Source organism: Scleropages formosus, chromosome 1 (genome assembly GCF_900964775.1).
Source record: "Scleropages formosus chromosome 1, fSclFor1.1, whole genome shotgun sequence".
In the NCBI taxonomy this organism is placed as follows: domain Eukaryota; kingdom Metazoa; phylum Chordata; class Actinopteri; order Osteoglossiformes; family Osteoglossidae; genus Scleropages; species Scleropages formosus.
This window is the reverse complement of record NC_041806.1, coordinates 31,581,783-31,608,990: the sequence shown is the minus strand read 5'-3', so window position 1 is coordinate 31,608,990 and position 27,208 is coordinate 31,581,783. Positions and strand designations below refer to the sequence as shown.

At 42.4% G+C, this 27,208-nt stretch overlaps 2 protein-coding genes across 3 annotated transcripts in view; both read left to right on the top strand.

Annotated features, from left to right (window-relative positions):
* The first annotated feature begins 445 nt into the window (after nucleotides 1–445).
* On the top strand, nucleotides 446–15,390 carry LOC108924111 (serine/threonine-protein phosphatase 4 regulatory subunit 3A-like). Of its 2 annotated transcripts, none has more exons than XM_029254631.1 (15): nucleotides 446–1,887; nucleotides 3,461–3,516; nucleotides 3,746–3,844; nucleotides 4,087–4,704; nucleotides 8,257–8,334; nucleotides 8,459–8,575; nucleotides 8,717–8,833; nucleotides 8,970–9,101; nucleotides 9,282–9,384; nucleotides 9,663–9,821; nucleotides 10,220–10,389; nucleotides 10,588–10,727; nucleotides 12,138–12,328; nucleotides 13,984–14,210; nucleotides 14,399–15,390. In XM_029254631.1, exons 1-15 carry the CDS (start codon nucleotides 1,746–1,748, stop codon nucleotides 14,510–14,512), a joined length of 2,463 nt encoding a protein of 820 aa, XP_029110464.1. In that variant the 5' UTR covers nucleotides 446–1,745; the 3' UTR covers nucleotides 14,513–15,390. The 2 variants fall into 2 exon arrangements, with proteins under 2 accessions (XP_029110464.1, XP_029110461.1); XM_029254628.1 differs by having other exon boundaries at nucleotides 447–1,887; nucleotides 10,585–10,727.
* A 6,596-nt stretch (nucleotides 15,391–21,986) lies between these two features.
* LOC108924079 (protein Daple-like) overlaps nucleotides 21,987–27,208 on the top strand; it is a 51,671-nt gene continuing 46,449 nt past the window's right edge. The window contains exons 1-2 of the mRNA XM_018735210.2: nucleotides 21,987–22,742; nucleotides 25,703–25,803. Coding sequence (XP_018590726.1) covers nucleotides 22,683–22,742; nucleotides 25,703–25,803 — 161 coding nt within the window. The 5' untranslated portion in view covers nucleotides 21,987–22,682. The remainder of the gene's footprint in view (nucleotides 22,743–25,702; nucleotides 25,804–27,208) is intronic.

Here is a 27,208-nt window from a genome sequence, read left to right as displayed (position 1 = left end):
TGTTTAAAGCCAGTGTAGAAATGCTACATGTATTAAAATGAGAAATCACTCTTTAGACTCTTAACATGATAGTCAGTTTTGAAAATTTGAAATATTTCCTTACAGCATTTAGCTGTGAAACTTAAGTGTTTTTTTTCCCTCCATGTGAGAAGTATAATGACACATTGTACCACAGAGTACTTAATATTGCATAATCTTTCTTGGCTGCTAAGGTTTGTTGTAATTATAAAACCACTTATGAAATATTGTCTTAAATGGTTGTAGATTTCAGATTTCCATCATGTTTCCTGCCTATAGCCAGTACAGTCTTGTAGGTCCTCATTACTGTGGAACTACTCAGTTTGCTGCCAGAGCAAAAGCCTTCTCAGAAAGAGATTTAAAAAAAAAAAAAAAAAAAAGGCACTTCACCATTTCTGGTTTCCAACTGTTTTAGGAAGTTCCTATTTTTTTTTTTTTCTTTTTTACAATCACATTTCTAACTAAAGGTAAATGTTTCACGTACGATCTTGTCGTAACCACTCAATAACCTAAACGGATTTTGTATCCAAATGGAGCACACAGAATTAATATATGAACAATACCTGTTATTTAGAAATAGCCTTTAAATGTGTCAGACTCCGCTATAATAATATATATAACCGTTTACCTAACAGAAGATATCCCCAACTTATTCAATGAGGAAAAAAAAATAATGCTTTGGGAAAACAAGACAGTCAGTATCTGATTTAATGAGTTATCAATAGGGCACTAAAACACCTCAGATATTTTAATTGCTTTTTTATTTGTTATTGCATGATTTTCTTTAGAACACTAACGTGTGGAATATTCAGATGTTTGTGTTCGTCTTCACAGCCAAACAGTAACGCTGTGACGCTCGCGCTGCCGAATGAAAAGCAGCGGCTCCTTTAAGAAGCGGCAAGCTGCCCCTGGGCTGAAAGGGTTAGAATCCCCGTACCGGTAATCTGAGGGGATCCAAAATGGCGGAATTCTCACCGATAGAAGTGTACTAAAGCGAATCGAAAACACCGGGTGAGCTTAAACCTCCCGGGTGGTAGTTGCGTCGTCTCCGAGGCACAGCAACGAGTATATCAATTTAATGTCTTCTGCGCTGATTTGCAGGGGGAAAAGCGAGGAGAGGCTCGTATTCGCAGCCCGAGGACACAACATGGCGGAACTCTCATGCAATAAAAATAACGTTAGCTACCGAGCAGAAGACAAATGTATTTGAACTCGTATTTGGCTTACAGCAGGATACCTCCGAACGAACGAAGATGCCATTGACTTTTTGTGCTGCTGGCTGTTTTCGAACGCTTTCGCATTTCCAAAAAAATGAGGAAGGCAGTTTACTAGCTGGCTAGCTGCTAGCTGGTCGGCTGGGGAGAAGGAAGGGTTTTCGGACGTTGTGTTGTCCCGCGTCGTTACACGAAAGTTCCCCACGCTCTGCTGTGTGACTGTGTGCTGTAACCTCTCCCGCGCCGGGCCCCATGTAGACTTCTCCCCTTCGCTGGAGAAACGAAGTTCGCACTTAGGATCCGGCCGGCGAGGGCGCTGAAGACGGTCCGGGTCGCTGCTGTACTGTACTACTACCGGACAGCAGCGCCTGTCCACCGGCCAGCCGAGGGCGGAGGCGTCAGCGAGCGAGGAGACGGACTGCGGGGGCTGGTTGTCAGCCAGGTGAGGTGCGGAGGGAGGCGTGTTGTAGAAGCAGCGCGGCTTCGAGTGCTCGCCGCCGCCCAGCGTGCAGCATGACGGACACGCGCCGCCGCGTGAAGGTGTACACGCTGAACGAGGAGCGGCAGTGGGACGACCGCGGTACCGGACACGTCTCCTCGGGATACGTGGACAGACTGAGGGGGATGTCTCTGCTGGTGCGGGCCGAGAGCGACGGTGAGTGAGCGAGCTCGAGCGCGCGCGCGAGTCACAGTGTCTGTGTGTCCCTCTGTGTGCGCGCGCGCTAGTTTCGACCTATAGAAAGTTGTTTGAAGTTGGGCTGTTGAATGAATACCGGTTGCCGAAGCCGAGCCTGGATCTGATTTCACGTGCGAATGAAGTCTGTACTGATTATTCCCGTCTGTGTTGGTGAACGGGTTCAGTAATCAATCGCTGCTACTACTTTCTTCAACAAGCAGATACTTAAACTAAGTTGCTCCTCTCACAATTACCCAGCTCTATAAATCTGGGTTAATACACTGCAGCTGTTTGTTTGACTTTTTTGTCACATGATTTGTTGCCTGGCACTTTACTGTCTGGGTTCAGTTTACATTTCATTTAGCAGATGCTTTTCTCCAAAGTGACTTACTGTGTGTTACCAGCCCATGTACCCTGGTCACCAAGGTGACTTAACACTGCTAGATACACTACTGGGGTCACTCATCCATACATCAGTGGAACACGCTCTCTGTCACTCCCACGCTACGGGGAACCTGAACTACATGTCTTTGGACTGTGGGAGGAAACCAGAGCACCCAGAGGAAACTCACGCAGACAAGGGGAGAACATGCGAATGCCACACAGACTGAGCAGGGAATTGAACCCACATTCTTTCGCACCACCCAGGCGAGGCAGCAGCGCTACTTGCTGTGCCAGCGTGCCAGTTAATTCCTCCGTGTCTTACAGGTTAGTTTGTAGCTGGACTGATGGGAATGTAGAACAACACTAAATTTGAGTCCCTCTTACACTAGCTTCCTGCTCTCTATTAAGCTCATAGAAATTCTACATTTATTTTTTTAGCCGACACGTCTCTCCAAAGTGACTTACTATGTTAACAGTTTGTTTCCCCATTTGTACAGTTGGAGAAGTTTAGGGTAAGTACCTTGCTCGAGGGTACTATGGCAGCAGGTGAGATTCAAACTGGCAACCTTTGGATACAGTGCAGCAGCTGTAACTGCTATATTGATGCATGGATGAGTGACCCAGTGTAAGTAGTGCGTCTAGCAGTGTAAGTCACCTTGGTGAATAAGGTGTGTGAGCTGGTAGCACTACATAGAGTTCGTTGGAAGTCGCATTGGAGAAAAGCGTCTGCTAAATAAATAAATGTAAATATACTACCAGCTGCCCCAGTAGCTTTTCCACAGCTGACCGCGATGTAAGTGGACAGCCTTCCTGGACCAACATACAATCTCCCGTGAAAGGTACTGCTGAGATTCAAACCCAGAATCTCCTGTTTACTAGACAGCCACTTTGACCAGCGAAGATGCAATACCCATGTTTTACTTGTCTACAGCTTAAAGACTCTGCTTGGTTGCCCTTTGGATGGACTTGGGTCCACTTCAGTTTACGCTGCCTTGTGCCCTATGCTTTCAGCATAAGATCCAAACTGCTGCAGCACTGCTTTTGATGAGCAGTTATTCGTAACGTGTGGACGCTTACCATGCTCTAGCATTACAGTATATAATGTGGCAGTTCCAGTATACGTGTGTCATGGTTGACTGCTGCATGGTACTGTGTATTTCTTTTCCAGGTTCTCTTCTACTGGAGTCAAAAATAAACCCCAACACTGCATACCAGAAACAACAGGTCAGTAACACAGAAGTGTGTAACATGGAAAGCGATTTAAATACTACCCTTGAATGGAAGTAGTCATGTATTTCTGCAAATAATGTAAATATTGCTCCTGTCAAAAGTACTGGCAGCTTTTGTTTTGTAATTGTGCACAAAATGTCAACTGAGTTATCACTTTGTCTGCGGCCATAATGATTATATATAGATTTATAGGTAATTTTATTTTTATTCCTTTTCGTCCCAGGATACATTAATAGTGTGGTCTGAAGCTGAGAATTATGACCTAGCACTTAGTTTTCAGGAAAAGGCGGGTTGCGATGAGATCTGGGAGAAAATATGCCAGGTAAGAACTGAAATCAGGTAACTTTTTTTTTTTTTTTTTTTTATTTAACTTCAAAGTCATGTCCATCTAACTTTGATACATGAATATTTCTGGGGTAGTGCAGTTACTGTGTAACTACAGCTACATATAGGTAGACTGAATATTGTGACCTCATTGTTGAAATAAAGATCCTAAAACTTGGACCTAGTGATATGGATATAAATATGTTGTGTATGTGTGTGCATGTGCGTATGTATGAACAGGTCCAGGGAAAAGACCCTTCTGTGGACATCACCCAGGACTTTGTGGAAGAGTCAGAGGAGGAGCGCTTTGAGGACATGTCTTCTCCTGGGCTTGAGCTGCCGCCCTGTGAGCTGAGCCGGCTGGATGAGGTGGCGGAGCTTGTGGCATCTTCACTGCCTTCACCCCTCCGCCGTGAAAAGCTGGCCCTGGCTTTGGAGAATGAGGGCTACATCAGGAAGCTCCTGGAGCTCTTCCATGTCTGCGAAGACCTTGAGAACCACGAGGGTCTTCACCAGCTCTACGAGATTATGAAAGGGATCTTTCTCTTAAATCGGACTGCGCTCTTCGAGGTTATGTTCTCAGATGAGTGCATCATGGATGTGATAGGATGCCTGGAGTATGACCCCGCTTCATCCCAGCCCAGGAGACACAGGGAGTTCCTGACTAAGACTGCCAAATTTAAGGAGGTCATCCCCATCTCAGACCCTGAACTGAAGCAAAAAATCCACCAGACGTATCGAGTGCAGTACATTCAGGACATGGTCCTCCCCACGCCTTCCGTCTTTGAGGAGAACATGCTGTCCACTCTGCACTCCTTTATCTTTTTTAACAAAGTGGAAATAGTCGGAATGTTACAGGTAAGTGTTATTCTCTTTCCCCCACACTTGTGGGTTGATAGTCATTTGTATTTGTCTTTACACTATTGGCACTCTATGAAATTGAAAGCTTAACTTCTCCAGGGAGAAAAGCTGTTGTTGTGTTCTTTTGGTTTTCACCTTAGAGTTTGATTGTGCATAATTCCTCTTACACCTGAACTCTTTGTTAGCTGTTTTCTTTTCTCTCTCTGTGTTGTCTTTTGAAAAAGAGGTGCATGATGGAAGTATAAAAGTAAACTCTTCTGCAGTGTATGCTATTATTAGCATCAGAAGTGAAGACAAATAGTACCTTGTTTTTTAGCATGCAGTATTGTCTTAAACTGACACATTCTTAAATAGACATTTCATTGCATAAATTTGATCTAGTAATAAAACTTCAGACACAACACAACATTTGTTGAACAGTTATGTGGGCAATGCAGGGTTGTGGAACTTTTGGCTGCATTGTTTTTTCCTTACTGGCTAAGTTAAAACATGTAGGTATTGATCACCTGACGTGTAAGTGGACATTGCAACATCATTTTGACACCAATGTGTGTAAACCCCAAGAAGCTGTTTACGTTGTACATGATATATTAAATGCAACGTTTGAACTGAATGAGTCTCATGGTTTGGCTGAAGTTCTGATGTTTCCAAGTTCATTGTGTAACAAGGCACCGACGTCCTCCAGTATTTTGTTTCGCCGTGAAATTGGTGTTATCTCGGTAGATACTGACGGTTCCCAGAAAAACTTTTGCAGATTTTAATTAGGTGTAGAATGCTTAAGTGTGAAAGTACTTGTGTGTTTGCAGTGCAGCTGTTGTTACTTGAAGAAATACAACCCACTGTAATTGTATGGGAGCATTATTTTTTAAGTCTACACTTCATGGCTGCAAACTCGCATAGTAACAAAAGACACAACACCATAAAGGAATGAAACCACCGTGTGAGCAAGATGTGGTGTAGGTCATTTTTCAACATTTTCTATGTTTACATTTGAGCACTCATGTATATCTGCACTGGTTATATTATAACCAAGACATCTTAAAACATAATTGGTTAATATTGCAGTATTTCCCACACATTCTTACATAAGTGACAGTGATGTGTCATCAGATACTATTTTCCAGCATTGCCAATGTAGTCAACAACTTTGAAAGTGCAACTTTGTCACCATTCATGTTGCAGCAAAAAAAAAAAAAGAGATGTAACATTTAAGTGCCACAATTTCCAGTGCTTTTTTTTAAAAAACCAAAAATTGGTATCTATGTTGAAATGTCCCATCAGCTTTTCCAAGGACACATTGTGGCTTCCATCTAGTTGCAAAGTAGCCCGAGTGTGTTGTTTTAATTAGGGCTTGGTGCCAACAGTACTGTATGGAATGACATGTTCTTGCAGTTAGACAACTTTATATAGTTTTTAGGGCGATTCTGTTCATGTGCAAGAGATTAATTTTCTACATGTCAGTCCGTTGAATATTTGTAACAAATTGCTTTGCTCTGCTTTTGCTATGCTGCTTACATCACCTTTTTTGATGATCAGTGTCATTCGGTTCATATTGTTGTGTTTTGAAACAGTTTGCTGTCTCACCAAGACTTACATTGGGCATAATTTGTTTTTGGAGAAATGGGAGATGCTCCCTACACTCCAATGCTTGTTTTGGCTGCAAAAATGCTACTTGTAAGAAAAAGACAAATGGCAAGGATGTTTTACCCCACAATGGAAAAAACTTATTAATGTGAACGAGTATGATATCGCGACATGCGTGCAGACCTTTTCGTGTACAGCTTTTTGCTGAAGACGCCTTAGATTCTGCTTGAACAACTTTTAAAACGTGCTTTGGATGAATAAACAGGAAATATGAAGTTGAGTCATCCTGTAAAAATCTACACGTTTTCTAGAAAGCGTACGAAGTAAGACACAGTTGCGTACGTGTCGGATGTAAACCACAGACGAAGCATGAGCTGATGCACTGTGGAGGTGGACAGCATGCAGTGTGTGGAGTGCAAGAAACTGTTCAAGTACATATCAGTATGTAATAAGCACAGTATTTGATAGCTTTCCCATCCTTAATTTTAGTAATTTAGTATTCAAACGGGTACAATATTTGCTCATATTTAGGCTGCTGTATGTACATTATGGTAACAGTGAATTGAGTGCAGTAGAAGCAGGAGGGATTGGATGATATCTCATTACCGTGGGAAACATACAGCACAATACTGTAAAAGGCATGTGCCTGTATTTTCCAGATTTTCATCTTTCCATTTGTTCAAAAAGTGAACAAATTTTTTGAATGGTTTTTTTAATATTAAAGGTGTGCTATCATTTTAATCACGAAATACAATTTTGCAATAAAATATAAAATTGAGTTAAAATGCATCATCGCTCTGTGGGTATTGCAACGTATCTGTGTGGTTAGCGTTTTATAGTGAAACCTGGTTACATATCACAATGTGTATTTGAATTTTTTTTTTCTGTACTGAATTATGTGGTGAGATGTGAAATTAGTTCTACAGTTGGATGAAATGGCTTCGATTTAATTACTGACTACTGAGTCCATGGAGAAGAGATGCCAGTATATCATTGCAGTTCTGTAAATGGTACTTGAATAAGTGTGGACTCTGGGCCTTGAGCGATTGCTGTATACGAGTGGGACGTGGATAGAATTTAAGTGGCATCAGAAGCTGCTATATCGGTAATAGGTTACAACTAAAATACGTGAAATAGTGTTGGTTTTATTTTAGACCTCAAATCTAATTTAATTACACCTAAGAGTCTGTGTAAGTACAAAGGAAACTGATTTAACTGCATGCATAACTTTCTGCTATGACTTTTAGAAATTTTACTTATTGCAGGCTTTGGAGAAATGGGATTTTTTTTTTTTTTTTTTTTTTGTCTTGACTGCACACCTATGTAGGGACCATTTGATGCACAAGGTGCGTCTCTGGTAGTCGTTCTTATAGCACTGCTTTCGACTAACTTGGGCTGATGTCAGTTTCCACACGGCAGTGCGGGCCTGGCAGTAAAGGTGTATGAAAGGAAATTTGAACCACTGAAGATCGATTGTATGCCGGTTCGCCGCCTGTTTGTAATTTAAATCTATGCATGTGAGCTGGGGGGGAAAAAAAAAATTTGCTTAATGGCTCATTTGTGTGCATTCTCTATTTTTTCCATAAAAAAACAGTGAGGGCTCAACCTGTTTGTGATGCTCTGTTTGTACCTAAATGCCAACAATGCAGTGGGATAGAAAGGGTGAGTGCCCGTGCCAAGAAAGCATGCCCCAGGCTCCTTCCCCGTGCCCAGCAAGCTGCATCAGACTAAGGTCACAGGTCAGCTCCCAGTAGGTAACAGTACATGCATGTTAACATACGGATGATGGTATGAATTTATTTTTTATTTTTTTTTTTTAAAAATGTGGGAGCAAGGTAAGTGGTATTTGTGAACAGAGGGTCTGCAAGACCCATGGAAATATGCAGACAGCAGTGTGTTATTGGTGTTAATATCAAAACTTTTCCTAGTGGATGAACATGGCTTTCCTCTTCCCTTCTTTGCTAGGATGATGAAAGATTCCTGACAGACCTCTTCGCGCAGCTAACTGACGAAGCGACAAATGATGACAAAAGACAGGAACTGGTATGAGTTCTGTTGAAGTGGTATCGGTGTATTTGTTATATTTTCGTAGAAAAATCGTAATTTTTGTGACTGATGTCACAGCCGCGCAACTTATATAATGCGATATTTATATGTTTTTATACAGGTAAATTTTCTTAAGGAGTTTTGTGCGTTCTCTCAGACATTACAACCTCAAAACAGAGACGCCTTCTTCAAAACATTGTCAAACATGGGCGTTCTACCAGCACTGGAAGTCATATTGGTAAGCCAGATGCAAAATATTAGTTGCTAGGTGCTTGGAGAAGTTTTATCCTTCAGAAATCATTTATGTCAAATGCACATTTGAGTGTCGTAGTCAAGGAGAGGCTGATCGAAGAAGCTGTCTCACCCTGGTTGTCGGCAGGGGATGGATGACCCGCAAGTGCGTAGTGCTGCCACAGACATCTTCTCCTACCTAGTGGAGTACAACCCATCCATGGTGCGGGAGTTTGTGATGCAAGAGTGTCAGCAAAATGATGATGTAAGTGGTGAGAAATTGACTGCTGGCCTTCCTGGTTCCAATTTTACCTGGTGTTATGAGGACCGGCCTTTACGAACATGAAGGATCGTAACTTTGCGTGGTGATAAGTGTGTTAGCCTGTCCTTCTCGCTCACAGGACATCCTCCTGATTAACCTTATCATTGAGCACATGATTTGTGACACGGACCCAGAGCTGGGTGGTGCCGTGCAACTGATGGGTCTGCTGCGCACTTTAGTGGATCCTGAGAACATGATGGCCACCGCCAGTGTAAGGGTTTTATCTCCCCCACTTATTTTTCAGATACCTCCTACATCATCTTAATGTGTCTTTACCATCTACAGGGCACTTATCTTCTAAGTAATATTAACGCAGAGCTTTGCTGTTTAAAATTCTTTTTTGGTGGAGCTGGTGTTCTTGACATTGTGTGTTGTGTCCTCCTCTGCGCAGAAAACAGAGAAAACTGAATTTCTGAGCTTCTTTTATAAGCACTGCATGCACGTGCTCACTGCTCCCTTGCTAGCCAACACCACAGAGGAGAAGCCCAGCAAAGGTGAGGTCTTCTCTCTTGGGTCAAGGGCAGAGTGTAATCTTGCAACTTTCTCCCTTCGCTGGACGTGTTTATGGTAAAATGATTTATCTTAAATTGAGTCTGAGTCCATTTTTATTTTTATACAGAGACAAGGACGTTCTGCCACATTCAAGTTAATAATTGTCACTTGTGCCAATTTTTTTTTTTTTTTTTTTTTTTTTTTTTTTTTTGTGTGTGTGAGACAGAAGTGCTAGTCTTGAATGTTTTGTAAAGAGACTGTGGGTTGTCTCTGTGTCCAGATGACTTCCAGACATCACAGCTGCTGGCACTAATCTTAGAGCTGCTGACGTTCTGTGTGGAACACCACTCTTACCACATCAAGAACTACATCATCAATAAGGACATCTTGCGCAGGGTGCTAGTGCTCATGGCTTCCCATCACGCTTTCCTCGCTCTCTGTAAGTTCATGGGTCCTCCGCTTTACTCCAGCTCTCCTGTTTCTTACATTAGCGAGTGTTATAGGTTGTGAAGGACATTCTGACTGTCATCCTACTAAAATCCAAAACGCCTGGAAACTCATTTCAGTAAAGCAGTGAAAACCCTGAAGCTGTCAATGACTGAGGTTACGGACCCTTGGGTTTAGTCCGCGTGCCAAATGTTCTGCTACCAGTGCTGCAGAAAATGCCACTTTGACGGTTTTGATTTGAAATTGCAGTGATTTGTCTGATTTTAATTAAAATGAATATGCCTGATCGTTTAATGCCTTTTTGGTGCTACCCCAACACAGTCAAATCAAGTGCTGTAGAAAACAGGCCCTCCGAATTAATGCCAGTCCGTCTCTCTCTCATTACAACAGGTGCACTTAGATTCATGAGAAAAATAATCGGGCTTAAAGACGAATTCTACAACCGCTACATCATGAGGAACTTCCTCTTCGAACCCGTGGTCAAAGCATTCCTGAACAACGGGTCACGCTATAATCTTATGAACTCTGCCATAATTGAAATGTTTGAGTATGTTCGAGTGGTACGTGTTTTGCTCGTTTGTCCATTCACTCTCCTTAGTGTTTGCTTTCTGTATCAGGAGGCAACACTTGAATAATGCTCTGCCTTAGATTGTTCTGCTAATGAGTATTATTTACATATATTTACTGTGTTAGCAAAAGTATTGCTCTAAACATAGTGTCTGTTTAGTGTTTCCATGGTTGCTGTTTTTTCCTAGGAGGATGTGAAGTCTCTGACAGCGCATATTATAGAGAACTACTGGAAAGCCCTTGAAGATGTGAGCTATGTTCAGACATTCAAGGGGCTAAAGCTGCGATATGAGCAACAAAAGGAAAGGCAAGACAACCCCAAACTAGACAGGTGAGCAGGCAGTACATTGTCCGTTACTTTTTCATCCTTTTCGCCAGTAATTTTTAGCAGAGCAGTCGATTCGGAATAATGTAAAGGTTGTCTGTAGAGTGTGGGATTCACTTTTTTTTTTTTTTTAAGATTTTAATTTTGCGCATTTTATGTTTTATTTATTTTTTGTCTTTTGTGTATACTTTTCATATACGAGGTACAGTCAATTAAAACTGCGGTCACTGCTAACAGGGAAGTAGAATAATCATATTTCATTGTACTGTTTGTACTCGTTTAACGTCTGGAAGCATTAGTTGCAAAGCATTTTTTGTAAATGCGTACAGAGTCTTTGCTAAAGCTGCAATGATGTGCTGCCAAAACGACAAACATACCATGGTTTTTTGAGGCAAGGAAGCAAAAACATCACAGGGCTAATTGTCTGGAGAATATTGACAGCTAGTACCACAGTGGTTAGAGTTGCTGCCTTTGGATCTAAAGGTCACAGGTTTGATCCCCACCTTCGGCTGTAGTACCCCTGAGCAAAGTACCTACCCTAAATTGCTCCAGTAAAATTACCCAGCTGTATAAATGGGTAAATAATTGTAACCTCAACCCTGTAAATTGCTTTGGAGAAAAGCATCAGCTAAATGAATAAATGTAAATGTAGAATGTGCTGAATGTGGAAGTACCGTTGTTCCATATTTTCCTAGCTCTCGCTAGAAATATATACAGAGTGATCTGGCGGAACATTGGTGTGTAGTAAGATCTCGTTTTACATTGCAGTAATAGCTTCACAAATCTGGGCACTTGCAACCAGTGAATTAATGTAGATGTTGCAGGATCTGCACATACAGCTGTTTATTCACTGTTGGTACTTCTGGAATAAGCTGCATGTGCATGATTCCTCTGCACTCAAAAAAAACTTGGAGCATTACCTTCCCTTTTCAGCAGGTAACATTTTCTTTTGTGCGGTGACCTTGGAGCTTTCCAGTCTTAACTTACTGAGTATACCTTGTACTCCAAAGATCATAACAATATATTCCACAATATCATAATTGATCCTTTTAATCTGTGGGCCTACCTTCTGACATAGACGCTAGAAGAGATGGTCCCCCTCACCACTTTTCTGCCTTTTTTCCCCTCAATTTTCCATGAATCTTTTGTGAGCTGAAGATGTCATTCAGATCATTAGATGATCACCTGCTATGAAACTGCCTAAGAAATCATTGTTAAACCAGGGACTGAATTTCAAATTCAAGTTTAATGAAATTAAACTTCAATTAAACAAAATAATTTGTAGTGTCCTAACACTGTAAACGGAACAAAGTTCAAGGAAACTGAAATTATTAGACAAGAATTACCGGAACCGAAATGCTTCAATATGCTTCAGTTTTTGAACAAGGTTATTCATCGTTCCCCTTTACCATGCAGCATGCGGTCCATCCTTCGGAACCACCGGTATCGGCGGGATGCTCGAACGCTGGAGGACGAGGAGGAGATGTGGTTCAACACGGACGAAGACGACCTGGAGGATGGAGAGGCTGTTGTCCCCCCATCTGATATGATGAAAGCTGAAGAAGACCTCATAGACCCCATAAGCAAGTTCATGGAGAGGAAGAAATGTGTGTACACCCCTTGTCTCCTTGCCACAATAACTTTTTCTTGAGGAAGTAGCAATTTTGCAGTACAGCTGCTGGGTGTGATTTTGACCAGAGTATATTTTACAGTACTGGTATCATGTACAGCAGTTTTTGAGACTGGCCCCAAAACATTACTTTTTTCCATAGCTTTCTTCAGCCCTTCCTTGACCCTGTTTGACCTTTGTGGGCTGCTCTATTGCATGCACAGCATTTGGATGTACTTGACCTTTCCCATTATGCAGAACGGTTTCAGCATAGTACTGATCCTCTGTTTCACAGTATCTTTTGCATTTTTGCTACTAAATTTTATTCTTGGATACCTTATAAATACGTAGTGTTGTTGCCATCCATTTGTAACTAATTGGAGCTTAAGGTGATTTTCTTCATTTTAAAGTGACTTTTGCTGGAGCAGCAGATAGCTTAGCACTTAACAGCTTGTGATCTGAAGGTTGTTGGTTCAAGCCTCAGTTCTTGCTTGCTGCTCTAATATCCTTGCATTGGTCCAGTGAAATACCCTTCTGAACAAATGAATGCTGTGTGTGTGAAATCAACAATATTAAGGAAACAACACCTTTAGAAACCCTCAGTGTTTCTGAATAGCTGGAGATTCAGAAGTCATAAAGGAACACAAAGTCTTTTACAAGAAACCTTATCACAAATTTCTCTCTAAACCGTAGAGCAGTCATCTCATTTCCTATCACTTTCACTGACATTTCCGTGCTTTTAGCCGCTGGCTGATTTCTGCTTACTGATTTCCTTTGAGTGGGTGTGGTGGTGCAGCGGGTTTGGCTGGGCCCCGCTCTCTGGTGGGTCTGAGGTTTGAGTCCTGCTTGGTTGGGGTACCTTGCGACGGACTGGCGTCCTGTCCTGGGTGTGTCCCCTCCAGCCTTGCACCCTGTGCTGCCGGGTTAGGCTCTGGTCCGCCACTACCCCACTCAGGCCATGCGATTTTGGACTCTGTGTGTGTGAGATTTCCTCTGACTATTACAGGAAACGAAACGTTGAAGTACATTTGGACATGGTGTACTTCTCTTGCCTTAGTACTATTGCTGATTTAATTATTTGGTTGGATTTGTTTCCCTTTGCACTTGATTTGCACATTTTAATTTAAGATAGACTTGTTTTGTTTCTAGTCTTCTGTCTGATTTGTCTCCTCGTAATAATCATCAAATAAGCAGATGACAGATCCCTGAAATTGAACAAAAAAATGTCCTGCATGATGTAAGATGACCAGTGATGCGTATTTTTACTCTGCATTGTTGCCGTGTGAATTTAATTTTATGAATCCTGTTAATACCTTTTGCGGCAAAAAATGATCATTGTAAATTCCCATTTATTTTGGTCAAATTGGTACCTTCAGCAGCAACATTGGTACATATCCCTCATTCTGATGATGTGAGTTTAATTAGCTACCATATGATTTCTTCCATTCTCCAAAGACATATTTTGATTATTTGACATGTCTAGATTAAACTTCTGCACGAACAGACTGCCACATCTCCTAGACACCTTAACTGGTCTGGAAAATGTGTAAATTAATAGCGCTCAAATGCAGAGTAGGTTACAGTTTGTTGTTTTTTTTTTGGTTTGGTTTTTTTTTTTTTTTTTTTTTGGATTTTTTTTTTTGCTTCACTCAGTGAAAGACACAGATGAGAATGAGGTGCTGCTAAAGTCAAGCCTAACTGGTCGTCAGAGCCCCAGCTTCAAGCTGTCCTTCTCCAGTGCCACTAAGTCCAGCCTCACCACCTCATCCTCTGCTGGCTACCACAGTGGCTCGCCAGGATCACCTGGGTCACCAGGATCTGCAGGGTGTCCTGGTTCTGGGCCAAAGAGTTTGCACCCTCTGCCAGCTGTTACTTCCAAGGTACTGTTCCTTATCAACCTCTGTTTATAAGCTCATCATAGGATTCACTAATTACTAAATTTCAGCAGTGCAGCTTTCTGCTGTACGGAGCTTTTTCGTACAAATAAAGCTTCTGCAACAGTGTGCAGTCATTTTAAAATGGAATAACTAATGAAAAGATGTACCTAATGGTTTTCTTGCTATTTTAGGAGGGTTTGGTGGGGCTTGTGGACTATCCTGATGATGATGAGGATGATGATGATGACATGGAGACTAAGGAGAGGAACCAGGCCCTTTCTAAGAAGGCAAAGCTGAGCTCTTAAAAGCACAATGGTTCTCCTGCATCTCACAATGGGCCCAAACTCCACCTGCACAGAAAATCCCATTTCAAGCAAATAGTTCTTTGCAGGGATGAAAAACAGTGAATGAAAACCTCATTTGCTGCCCATGTGTCCTATGGATTTGTTGAGATGTGAGCAAGAGAAAGATCTAAAAACTCTGTGGAATTTTATTATTCAAGTGCCAATCTGTGGAAGAAGCAGAAAACTAAAGAACAAAAGAGACATAATTATTCTTTGGATGAAATTAAATCCAAAAAGAAAAAACACAATGGGGGAGAAAACAACACTTGCACAGACTTTAGGGTTTGGACCACTCAATGCCCCCCAACTCAGGGATGGACAACAGTGCAGCCCAAATGGGGCTGCAGATCCAGAACCGCCACTCTTAGCTGCCTAACTCTGGTTAGGTCAGATTCCACTGTCCTATCTTGTTCTTTCTTTTTTTTTTTTTTTTTTTTTTTTTTTTTTTTAAATATTTGTTTTTTGGACCACACACAAACCACTGAAACGATGAGCCTGTTGTCACTCAGTGGAAGTTCCTGAGGAATGCCAGCAGTTTCCTCTAATTCTTACCCCTTTCTCTTTTTAATGAAAATACCTACATTTTAAATGTTATTTTGTTGCATTTGAATGGGTTTTTAAAACCTCTATAGGTGGGGAAAAGGTTGGAAAACAAGCTCTAGGCTTCATCCTTCTTCTTCGCCCTTTGAAACTGCAGATTTTGAAGATGTCATCCCTTGATTAAAGATTGAGTGGAATTCTAGATGTGATCATTTTGTCATGTCTTTTCCTTTAATGGGTGTAGGCAAAATTTAAGTATATTTGGGATCATTAAAATATCTATGTACTAATTTCACTTTTGCACTGGTATCAGCATTGTGTGTTCAGTCTGACCTTTTTGTCCCTCAGCTCAAGGTAATAAAGATAGAAAAACACTTTGTGTCCAGCTAACAGTATTAGTATAGGTGAGCGTTTGGAAGTAAGCAAAATGTCCTGTTCCCTCCATTACAATATGACTGCACTGCAAATTTTCCAGTGCTTTCACAACCACACACAGTATAATCCCAAGTTTTTATGCCTTCTCATTAACTGCTTTACAGAATATATGTTTAAAGAACTGTTTGAGGGACGCACATGTGAAAATCACAGCAAGGGACAAACTGACTTTGAATGTTTCACACTGCAAATATTGTAAAGTGTTACATTTATTAATTTTGCAGACTCTCTTCTCCAAAGCAGTGTACATCTAAGAACAATACAAAGAGTGCATTTCATCATCAGGCTCGATCTAGATGGAGATGTGATTGTGTATAATTTGTCACATACCACAGTATAAACCGGTACACCAGTGACTACAAATGGGCTTTTCCGTTATTGAACATTACAAACACATTTACATTTATGGAGCGTTTATGAGACTGGAGTGGAGGCTGAAAGAGGTGAGTTTTGAGACTGTTCTTAAATGTAGACAAATTAAGCAATTCTGACTGAGAAGGGGGGGTCATTCCACCACATTGGAAGCAGAAGTGCTCCTGATTTTGGACCTCTTGTGTGTGGGACCACTAAGCAGGCGGAGGTGGAAGAGCAGCAGTCTGGTTGGGGTGTAGTGAGTGATCAGGTCTTGTAGATGTTAGCAAGCAGATCCACTGATGAGAGAGAGAGAGAGCAAATCCTGCAGATAGACTTGAGTCAATCATTACTCCCAGGCTGTTAGCCAATGAGGTAGGTGAAATAAGTGTTAATTTATGTTTATGTTTTTCACTTTTTCATTCATTGTATTTTATCCAGTTTGATATGAAGTTCTCAACAGGAGGTGATACAAGCTGGGAGGAAAAGTATATCTGTTCTGGAGAGGTTGAGCTGTAGGTGGTGATCAGACATCCAGGCAGTGATGTCCGAGAAGCAGGTGGCAATGCACAAGGAAATGTCCGTAGCTCCGGGTAACAAAAAATGAAGAGTTGGGTATCATCAGCGTAGCAGTGGTAGATGAATCTGTGGGAGGCGATGACAGGGCCAAGGGAAGATGTGTAGATGGAGAAGATTAGGGGGTGCAGCACCAAGCTCTGTGGGACACCAGTTGAGAGAGACTTTGGATGATCGGTAGCCCCACCAAAACACTTGGGAAGGTCTACCTGCTAGGTAGAATTCAATCAATTTCACTGCAGTTCCTTTGATGCCAAGCTGTCCAAGAGAGGAGAGTAGAATCTGGTGGTTGACAGTGTCAAATGCTGGAGAAAGGTTGATGAGGATGACGGTCAAGGAGAGGGAGGCCACTTTAGCCAACTGAAGAGCATCTCATACTGCAAGTAGGGTTGTTTCAGCGGAATGTCCAACTTTGAATCCAGACTGATACCCGTCAAGCAGATCATTCTGGGCGAAGAATGCAGAAAGTTGATCACGTGTTGTTGCCCATTCTAGAGTTTTTGAAGAAAAGGGGGTAAGGACTCCCAGCTATTTACAGGACCTGATCAACCACTACACCCCAGCCAGACCCCTTCGCTCGTCTACTTCTGCTCGCTTGGTGGTCCCGTGCACAAAAGGTAAAGCACGGAGGTTCTCGATTCTGGCTCCGTTGTAGTGGAACGACCTCCCCCTCTCACTCAGAACTGCAGAAACTGTCTTCATTAAAGAAGGGTCTGAAAACTCACCTTTTCTGGACCCATTTTGCCCAAAATCTCTCCAGCTCATGTACAGTGTAAAAGTTCATGCACCGTAACTTCATGAGCATCCCCAGACAAAGCCTTTATTCAGCCGCTACTCCGGCATTGTATGTGATTGTTTGTGTATCTTGTAATATTAAACTTAAAAAAAACTGGTAGTAGGTTATCAGGATTTGTCTATCCTGTGTTTTATGCACCCACCTACTTGAACAATGAACATCGGTGCAGCAAGTGGTAGGGAACAAACTAGGTTTGCTTGAGACTTTCATGTCTGCAGCTATGTCTCCTTCTCTTAACGTAATGCATAAATTGTACTTTTGCTGAGATGTACGTCACTTTGGACAAAAGCATCTGCTAAATGAATAAATGTAAATGTAAATGTAAGGAGACGAGCCTGTAGTTCTGAACGAAGTCTGCATCCAGAGAGGGTTTCTTTAACAGCTGTGAAATAAGGGTGGTTTTTTAATAGACAGATGAGAAGCGAATGGAGTGTTAGCTTTAACAAAACATAATTTATCTTATAACTAGATGGATATGGGATACTTGACATTTCTTGTAACTGAGTTTGATAATAATAATGATTATAATAAATTGTGAAGCTTTCATTTTTTAAAGTGAGGAAGTTGGTAGCATAGTGGTTAATGCTGCTATCTTTGGACCTAAAGGTTGTAGGTTCAAATCTACTTACTGTTGTAGTAGCCTTGAGCAATGTACTTACCCTAAATTGCCCTGGTGAAAATAAAGAAAATTAAAAAGACTACCCAGGTGTATAAATGGGTTGATAAGTGTTGGTTGCTTAAAACTGTGAGTTGCTTTGAAGAAAAGCAGAAGCTAAATATAAAGTGTTTCAAACCCTGTGGGCTGGTTGGTCAACAGGACAAACCACGGCCTGTCACAATAAACCCTTGCTTTTTTTGTCAGGGCATATTATATTAGCAACTCCCCCAAAATATTCTTAAGAAATTCTGTTTCAAAATGGTTTCAATTTTACGGCACCAATGCGAGCTGGGCACCACACTCTGTGTACAGTTATTTCAACTTAGCCATTTCTGTCCCAAAAATGTACTTTTTAGGCAATATACCATGACTTCATGAAATTGGACTCAAAATCTGTTAAATGTAGATGCATGTTTCATGCTCTAATGTCTTTTTGCAGTTTTATTTCTAACTGAAGCTGCTTTATTGCACAGCAAACAAAATTCATAGCAAACACACACACACACACACACACACATTTTCAGAACCGCTTGTCCCTTACGGGGTCACGGGGAACCGGAGCCTACCCGGCAACACAGGGCGTAAGGCCGGAGGGGGAAGGGGACACACCCAGGACGGGACGCCAGTCCGCCTCAAGGCACCCCAAGCGGGACTTGAACCCCAGACCCACCGGAGAGCAGGACTGCGGTCCAACCCACTGCGCCACCGCACCCCCACTCATAGCAAACAATCTCGATCAAACTGGACAACTGACTTATTTTGCTCTGCAGCTGATACAGAATGCTGCTACACAAGTTGTGTTTGACTTGCCAAAGTGTTTCCATGTATCTCCTCTACACATTTCTCTGCACTGGCTTCCTAAAGCTGCCCGGATCAAATTCAAGACCCTGGCTGTTGTCTACAAATGCACCAATAGAACTGCTCCCAGTATTTACAGGACTTGATCTTCAGCAGCTCCGTGAAGTTGCTCCCCCTACAAACAGCAGAAATGAAATAAACCTTATGATTCGTTAGTGCTACATTTGTGCTGTGCCATTGCAGTTTTTGAGATAGTAACATTTCTTTATTTTGGAAGTGACGTCACTAGCCCCCCCCCTACAATGCCGCAGACACCCGAATTGGAGCTCATTCCTTTGTGCTACGTTTGTGTCGATTTGTGCCGTTTAAACCGGGGTTCTACGTCTTATGTTTCCAGAGATTTACATGGTTGTTTACATTGCACGTGACGTCACTCCAGGTCCCCCACAATACCGGAGAAAGTCGAATTCGGGCTCATTTGTTAGTGCTGCGTTTATGCCAATTTGCCGCTCGAACCGCGACACGTTACACGTCGCGACATCACTGCGGTATTTCAGTCAGTAGTGACTATATGACACGTTATTTCTGGTGATATTCATAACATGTACATGAGTTGCAGTCTGTATAATACTACTGATTTTTTTCCACTACTGCCGAGTGTGAAAAAAAAAAGAAACACAACTGTTATAACTTCAAGGGTTTTTTTTAATGAACACACACACGTTGGCAGAAGCTGCTTGGCCGAGGGTTGCAGAGGGCCAGAGCCTAACCCAGCAATACAGGGTGTAAGGCTGGAGGGGGAGGAGACACACCCAGAATGGGACGCCAGTCCGTCACAAGGCACCCCAAGAGGGACTCGAACCCCAGATTCACCAGAGAGCAGGACCCGGTCAAATCCGCTGCGCCGCTGCACCACTGCATCCCCCTTTAATCACTGAAACCTGAAATCTGAAATACCACAGTGATGTCACATGTAACATATCCCTTAATATTTAAAAAGTAAGAGACAAGACAGCGGTTCGAATGGCACAAATCAGCACAAACGCAGCACTAACAAATGAGCCCGAATTCAACTTTCTCCAGTATTGTGGGGGGGGGGGGGGGGGTTGGAGCAAGGTCATGTACCATGTAAAAACCATGTATAGCTCCAAAGCAGAACCGCGGTTTGAACGGCGGAAATGTAGCACTAACAAAAAATATTTCTTCAATCATCCGCTACACCCCAACCGGACCGCTTTGTTCTTCCACATCTACCCGCTTGGTGGTCCCACACATGAAAGGTAAAGCACGGAAGTTCTCGATTCTCGGTTGCGGTGGAACGACTCCCCCCACCCCTCACTCAGAACTACTGAAACTCTGTCCACATTTAAAAAAGGTCGTAAAACTCACCTCTTCCAGACTCACTTCGCCCATGTTTAAATGTTTAAGATCATGCCCAGATAACATTTACACAGCTACTGCTGTAATATAACGTAAATGCCTGTGTATCTCAAAAAAATAGGAGGAAGGTGATCAGGAATCGTCAATAAATTTGATCCGGGAAATGCGGAGAAACGAGTAGAGGAGATACGTGGGAACACTTCGGCAAGTCAAACACAACTCGGGCAGCAGCATTTTATATCAGCTTCAGAGGTTTGATGGCAGTAGCGAGAAGGCCACGCTAGAGAGAGTTAAAGTAGTCCAGATGGGATGTCACCATGGCCTGGACAAGTAGTTGGGCAAAGTCAGTTGTGAGGCGAATGAGGTAAACTTGTTCCTCCTCCCCCACCTCGGTCATAGGGGAGACGTGTTGTGAAAAGGAAAACACCCAAAAACGGTAGGTAAGGTGTATGTTAACCCCCTGGAACAGGCCAGGGGACCGCCCCTCTTGAGTGGTGAAGTTACCAGTAAGTTCCTTTCAATTATTTATGGTTTTAAGCCTCAGGGCATGTTTTTAGCGTTTTAAAGGTTCTGCCATGCAGTCTTCATATTAGCTAGTCTTATTCATTTTTATTATCTTAGATTTTATTATTGGCATGGCAGTTTTTTAGGAGTCATTTATTTATTGAAGAAGGATTTTAATCATCAGAAATGATGAATGGAGAAATTTTTACCCGGCGAGTTGGACGGTGTGTGGAACCAGACACCCTTGGCGGGCTGGTGATGCATTCTGATCTGGGGGGAAAAAAATGTCTTAAATCACATCTATATGTCCAGTATCTCTTAACTTCACTCCTCTTTACACACTACTCTCAGTTGCACTACTACTGTATATTATTACATTTACATTTCTTCACTTAGCTGACGCTTTTTCTCCAAAGCGACTTCCAATGTTAAGGTTACAATTATTTACTCATTTATACAGCTGGGTAATTTTACTGAAGCAATTCAGGGTAAGTACTACTCTACTGCTTGTGTCTGCAATCCTATTCTTCATTTACCATTTTCACATAATGACTGTTTATATATTGTAACGACCCGCGTCACTCTGTGTCTGAGCGGGAAAATGTTTATTGTAAATAGTTGCATTCTGGGTAAAACGTAATGTAAGTGTTCAACCACTAGGGCAACTATTAGAAAATAATGAGGTAAGTGTGGTTGCCAGTGAGAGACAAAAAGTGTGGAAGTGCTAAACAGAGTCACACTGGAATTGGTTGTTCTTCAGAAACACGAAACTCAATACAACAGTATATATAGACGGCAAAGGAAAGAATAACAATAATGTGACGCGTAGCGCTCTGGGTTCACATGGGGCGAAGAAACCTGGACGTACCGGCAGCGTTCATGATGGACGTTTTATTAAAACGGCAGCACACAGGGAACTAAGGCTTTCGGTCCGAGGACCCCGTTTCCTCCAGAACCTGCACCTTCCCATACAGTATACTGGAAATAAATGACTTCTGAATTCTATGGACAGGTTCAGTGTCGTAGCAGGTGTATGACAAGAGGGGGCGCTCTCGAGCCATTTTAAGGTGCAGAACCTCATTTCTTCCTAATCCGCCATTTAGAGGGTCCTTTTTTTTTTTTTTCTTTCTTTGCTCTTGAATGCAGTGTTTTCAGTCACAGTGCAGAAAATCCGGAAATTCACAAAACTGCGGGAAAAGTTACAACGCAAATCACAAACCTACCCAAGAGCTCCGGAATTGTTGCATACGTCATTTGAAAATAAAAAAAAGTCATTTTCAGAACACTGATTGGCTCAATGTTTACGCCCCGATTTTGCACTCGGGGAATGTGATTGGCTGCTGCTGACGTCTGTCAGTGAAACGATTCGCGTGCGGCTGAAGAGTAGACGCGAGAAAAGTACCGCGGCGAGGTTGTTTTTGACTGGTGATGGATGAGAAGTTTCTCAACGGGGATTTTTATTTTATTAAATTAATTGTAGTAATTTTTGTTTTTACTCGTATGTTTGAACTTTGTAAAGTTTCGTTAAGTATATTAAGTCATCTACTGTTTGATAAATGTTACAAATAATTTTTAAGAACGTAAAAACGTGACTGCTGAATACCAAACGCCCAGGCCGGGATGTTTAACGTTGAGTAGTTACAACAACTGCTAACTTATTTAATTGTGACGCTCCACTCGTTCCAACCAGCGTTTGGGGGGAAAAAAAGAGAGGAAAACTGCGGGGATCAAATGTGTGATGAGAAAGCGCGTTAATATATTTATGTGAAGGAGAAAACTTTCGCTTGTGTGGAATAAATAACGAAGAGTTCGTCCTGCGGGACCGAAAAAAAAGGCAAAATTGACTGTTGCTGTCGACGTTGGTTGTCCCGGTGTGTGTGTGTGTGTGTGTGTGTGTGTGTGTGTGTGTGAGAGAGAGAGAGAGAGAGAGAGAGAGAGAGATCTGTTGGAGCTCTATTGTTCTGGAGGATTGACTGACCATGCAGCCCTGCAGCGCTGTTCTTTCCTTCAAATAAAATAAGACCCTTCGGACTCCTCTAGTGGATTATTACTGTTCGTCATCATCATTATTGCTGCTGTAACTAAAATTTGAGATGGACGTGACGGTGTCGGAGCTCATGGCTTCTTTCCTGGACTCTCCTCTCGTTCTCTGGGTGAGTCAGTCCGGACACTTTTTTTGTTTTCCACCTGCCTGCAAGCGCCTTCTTTTTTTTTTTTTTTAAACTGCTTTTACTCTCTTTTCTTTTGTTTCCAGTCCACACCTTCGCCACATTTCTCCTCGCTCATCTCCTCCTAACACGTTCATATATCGAATTTCTCTGGGAAGTTTTTGAAGAGGGTTTCAAGTCTGCTGCTCTTCTGCTGCTGCCTCCTCTTCTAACTTTTTCGGTTTTTTGGTAGCAACATCGATCCTGTGTGTATAAATTAGAATAAAAAAGCTTTTTTTCGTTGTGTGATGTTCTAGACAATCACAATACACATTTACATTAACAGACACTTCTCCAAACAAGCGACGTACATCAGAAAATACAATGTGTCCGTTAGCAGAAAGACACACGATGATAGATGCGGACGTGTGATACTTAAGTAGTTTGTTTCTTTCCATATAAACCAATGTGACGTCATCACACGAGTAGCTTCATAAAACTTTCAGAATATCCACGATTCCTGATCACCTCCTTAGTATTTTTTTTTTTTTGAGACGCATATAAACATTTACATTGCATTTCAGGAGTAGCTGCCTAGGTTTGTCCGGGAATGATCTCAGAATTATACTGCTGCATAAGTATATAGTCACTAGTGCGAACCTCTTATTTACAGGCGTTTTGCAGGAGCGGCTCTGAAATGATGTGATTCACTTATTGCCTCAGTGAGAAAATGTGCAGTTGGAAAGTGATCTCCTGTTTCTGCGCGAAGGACTCTTTAGAGGTGTTTGTGTAGAGACTCACAGTATCTCAGGTAGAGGGAAATGAATTGACAAAGGTTAAAGATTACATTAATCAGTGTAGTACATTGAGTCAGGCTTTCGATAACAAGGGTTACGCTTTATAAAAGGACCTTTTATTTAATCCTCTATAACTGGCATTGAAAACCCACAGGAGTGCATTGCATCGGGGTGGAATGCCATCCGTTGTCTGCAACCGCTTGTCCGTAGCGGGGTCGCGGCGAGCCTGAGCCTAACCGGGTAACGTAGAGTGCAAGGCCGAAGGGGGGGCACACCCAGGACGGGACGCCAGTCCATCGCAAGGTGCCCCCAAGCCGGGCTCGAACCCCAGACCCACCCTGGGTGGAATGTCTTTTCCCCATTGGATTGGAGCCACTTCTTCATGAATTATGAGTGGTTTAGTACTAAACTGTATCTCCAAACACCAGCGTTATCATCAACAGCCTTGACCATTGAAAGGAGAGGGGGGAGAAAAAAAAAAAAAAAAAATCACAGATGTATACTGAATAAATCTGGCAGTGTTGTGTGGCCTTCCTCTTCTGGACCACCTCATCACGTCACACATCTGAGTAGTTGATGACACGAGTGAGTGCGACTTTTGCTCCCCGCGCGGTTACTCGTTCAACGTAAAGTGGCCATTCGGTGCCCCCCTGTTGCCCAGTCCTTTGGGCTGTGCTTGTGCAGGAAACGGGCGCACCAGTTCCAGGAAGCGTACTCACTTTGATCGCTAACAGCCATGCTGAGCAGATCTACGGCTGTGGGGGCTATTTTTAACTCCCCGTCTCAGGTTAGCTGCCCTCGACTGTGCCACGGAAGCACGTTGACTCGTCCGTCTGTGTCTTTTTTTTAGTTTCGTTTTGGCCGACTTGTGAACATCTGGGACCAAGGCCCTCTTTCAGGCAGTGTTCTTTGCTGCAGTTTAAGCTGAGCGTTTTCTTCTCAAAATGCCGGCGCTTCAGTTCCCTACTTATGTCCTGTGTGTATCCAGCCGTTCACCTTGATGGAATGGAAACTTTTTAGAGCTGTTGCCTTTGGACCCAAAAATCATGTGTTCAGATCTCACCGCCAGCTGTAATACCCTTGAGCAAAGTACTAACCCTAAATTGCTTGAGTGAAATTACCCAGTGGTATGAATGGATAAATAATTGTAAGTTGCTTTTGGGGAAAGTGTCAGCTATGTTAATAAATGTAATTAGTTAATTGTTCTATTATCTGACATTAGTCATTGGAAGGGTGTGGTGTTCTGATTGCAATCAATAATATACACAGAAGAGCAAGAAAACAAGAAATTGCGCCATCCAAGCAACTTCTGAGCCTCCATGAGCCTGCAGCGAGATTTCATGTTTTGTAAAGTGGTTTTAAGTTACTTAGATGCTTATCTCCAAGGAGTTCAACTAACAAACCTCTCTCAGGTCAACGGCATGGGCGCTACAACCCCATAAATGCTGCCTAGAACGTTTCAGATTGCTTTCTGTGGCTGCGTGTAGAGGCTGTGTATCGGCTCTCGGGCTTTCCTCCGATCTCTTGGCTCGCTGGATATCTGCCCCGTCTTAGCGTTGCCGGGGCAGCTGTGTTTGGAGGCACAAAAATGCTGGCATATTTGGAGCGAAGCGGTTCGGATTGCCTAACTTTGCCGCCCCCGTGTATGTTTGTTTTATTTTCACCCAACCGAGAAGGAGAATTTTTTTTTTTTTTTTTTTTTTTTTAAATTGTTTTTTATTGGTTGAGGCAGCATTTTTTTGTAATGACATGATGGGCAGCGTTTCTCTTGCCCCTGAGACTGATAGTACTTGCTTTTCAGACACGTAACATGTTGGTATTGGCACACAGCACAGGGGTTTACTGAGCTGAAACCTTGCTAGGAAAGGTGAAACTGCCACGGGGCCCACGCAAAGAGTGCCGAAAGCATAAAGGGGTAGTTTATAGGCTTAATTCTGTGTTCCTGGTGTTTACTGGTCTGCACGAGAAACCTAATAAGTCAGTAGTAACGTGAAACCAGGTATTGGTATTATCACGTTTTAAAGGAGAGATCAGATCTTGTTTGAAGTTCTTGCTTGTGTCATGAATTCACCTCCCCAAACCCATGGGTACGTTTTCACGTGGTTTGGGTTCAGCTGAGCAAGGTCCTGTCTCATTTCTTCTTCCCTACTCGTTTTTCCGTGTTTCCAGGTGAAGACCTGCGGACCGCTCAGCGCCAGCTCAGAAGACAGCCTTTCCGTGTTCATGGAGCTGGTCGATGGTGTTTTCCTGCACAAAGTCATGACACACATGTAAGCAACTTGCTCGGGGGCGCGTTCAGCATGTCGGGAGCATGCCCTCCATCAACAGGACAGCACAAACCTGGACCCGATTTCTTCTGAGGGTCTCGGCAGGATTGGTTGGAGGCAGGGGTAGTTCAGTTTCAGGTGGTTGCAACCGAAACGTCTTTCTGTTCTTGAAACCGCACCATCGTTTCCTGCAGCTCTGCACCTGGTTGCACGCTGTGCAATGACTGTTTGAAGCCGACAACCATTTTCTTACTTATAATCCTCATTACATTTGAAAGGGAAAAACGATTAACTTCTAAATATTTCAACTGCAGTTTGAAGTGTCTAAACAGGCTTAATGGTCTGGGTTTGTTCTACGTTTTAGGTTTGGGTGACTGAAAGAAAACAGAAATGCGTGTACAGTTTCAACCACGCTTAAAATCATTTCTGAAACTGAAAATTGATTTGTGTGTGACGTACAGAGCAGGACAGCAGTTGTCAGAATGAGTCTGAACCCTTTGGAATGATCTCTATTTCTGCATGAATGGTACCCAGAATGTGTTCTGATCTTCATCCAAGACAACAAAGACCCTCAGCATTTTTCATTGTTTAAACCATTTGTTCAATAAAAATATAGCAATTAAGTTCGTTGGCGGAACCTCCTTTTTTGGCATTAGCCTCAACTGAACACTTTCTGTAGCTACTGATCAGACACATACAGCAGTTAAGAGGTACTTTGGCTTGTTGCTCGAAGTCAAAGTCAACTTTTTTTTTTTTTTTTTTTACTTCCGCAATATGTTTAGAACATCGGAGTGAAATAGTGTTTCTCCTGGACCATGGTGTCACATAGAGGTCAACGTATACTATTACTACTACAATACAATTCACAGTAACTACTGAACTAAAGTGGGGTGGCACAGTAAGTGCTTGCGAGAGGACATGGGTTCGCGCCCCGCTTGATCTGTGTGGAGTTTACATGTTCTCTGCAAGGATTTCCTTTGGGTGCTCTGGTTTCCTCCCGCAGTCCAAAGACATGCTGTTCAGCTACCCCCATAGTGTGCGAGTGACGGAGAGAGTGTGTTCCACTGATGTAAGGATGAGTGACCCGTTGCAAGGAGTGTATCTAGCAGTGTAAATCACCTTGGTGAATAAGGTGTGTGGCCTGATAACACTACATAGAGTTCATTGGAAGTCGCTTTGGAGAAAAGTTTCTGCTAAATAAATAAATGTAAAAACACTATGGAATAAAGTGCATTGGTGTGGTCGGTTCAGTAAATAGAAATGTAAACAGATTTTAAAGTGTTAGTGTAAAAAAAGTGGGTTTTTAGTCCAGTAATTGTTATGGAAAGGAGGGTTATCGCAGCCTAATGTAGCTTGACATGGGATGTATTAAAGAAATACTGTACTTGGGGTGAATACCAGTTTACGT

Bases quoted from the DNA above. Each gene is read 5' to 3' on its own strand.
- LOC108924111 (XM_029254628.1), top strand. From the start codon at position 1,746: ATGACGGACACGCGCCGCCGCGTGAAGGTGTACACGCTGAACGAGGAG. The intron at 9,102-9,281 runs GTAAGGGTTTTA...TCCTCTGCGCAG, and splicing joins ACATGATGGCCACCGCCAGT to AAAACAGAGAAAACTGAATT. The intron at 9,385-9,662 runs GTGAGGTCTTCT...CTCTGTGTCCAG, and splicing joins AGAGGAGAAGCCCAGCAAAG to ATGACTTCCAGACATCACAG.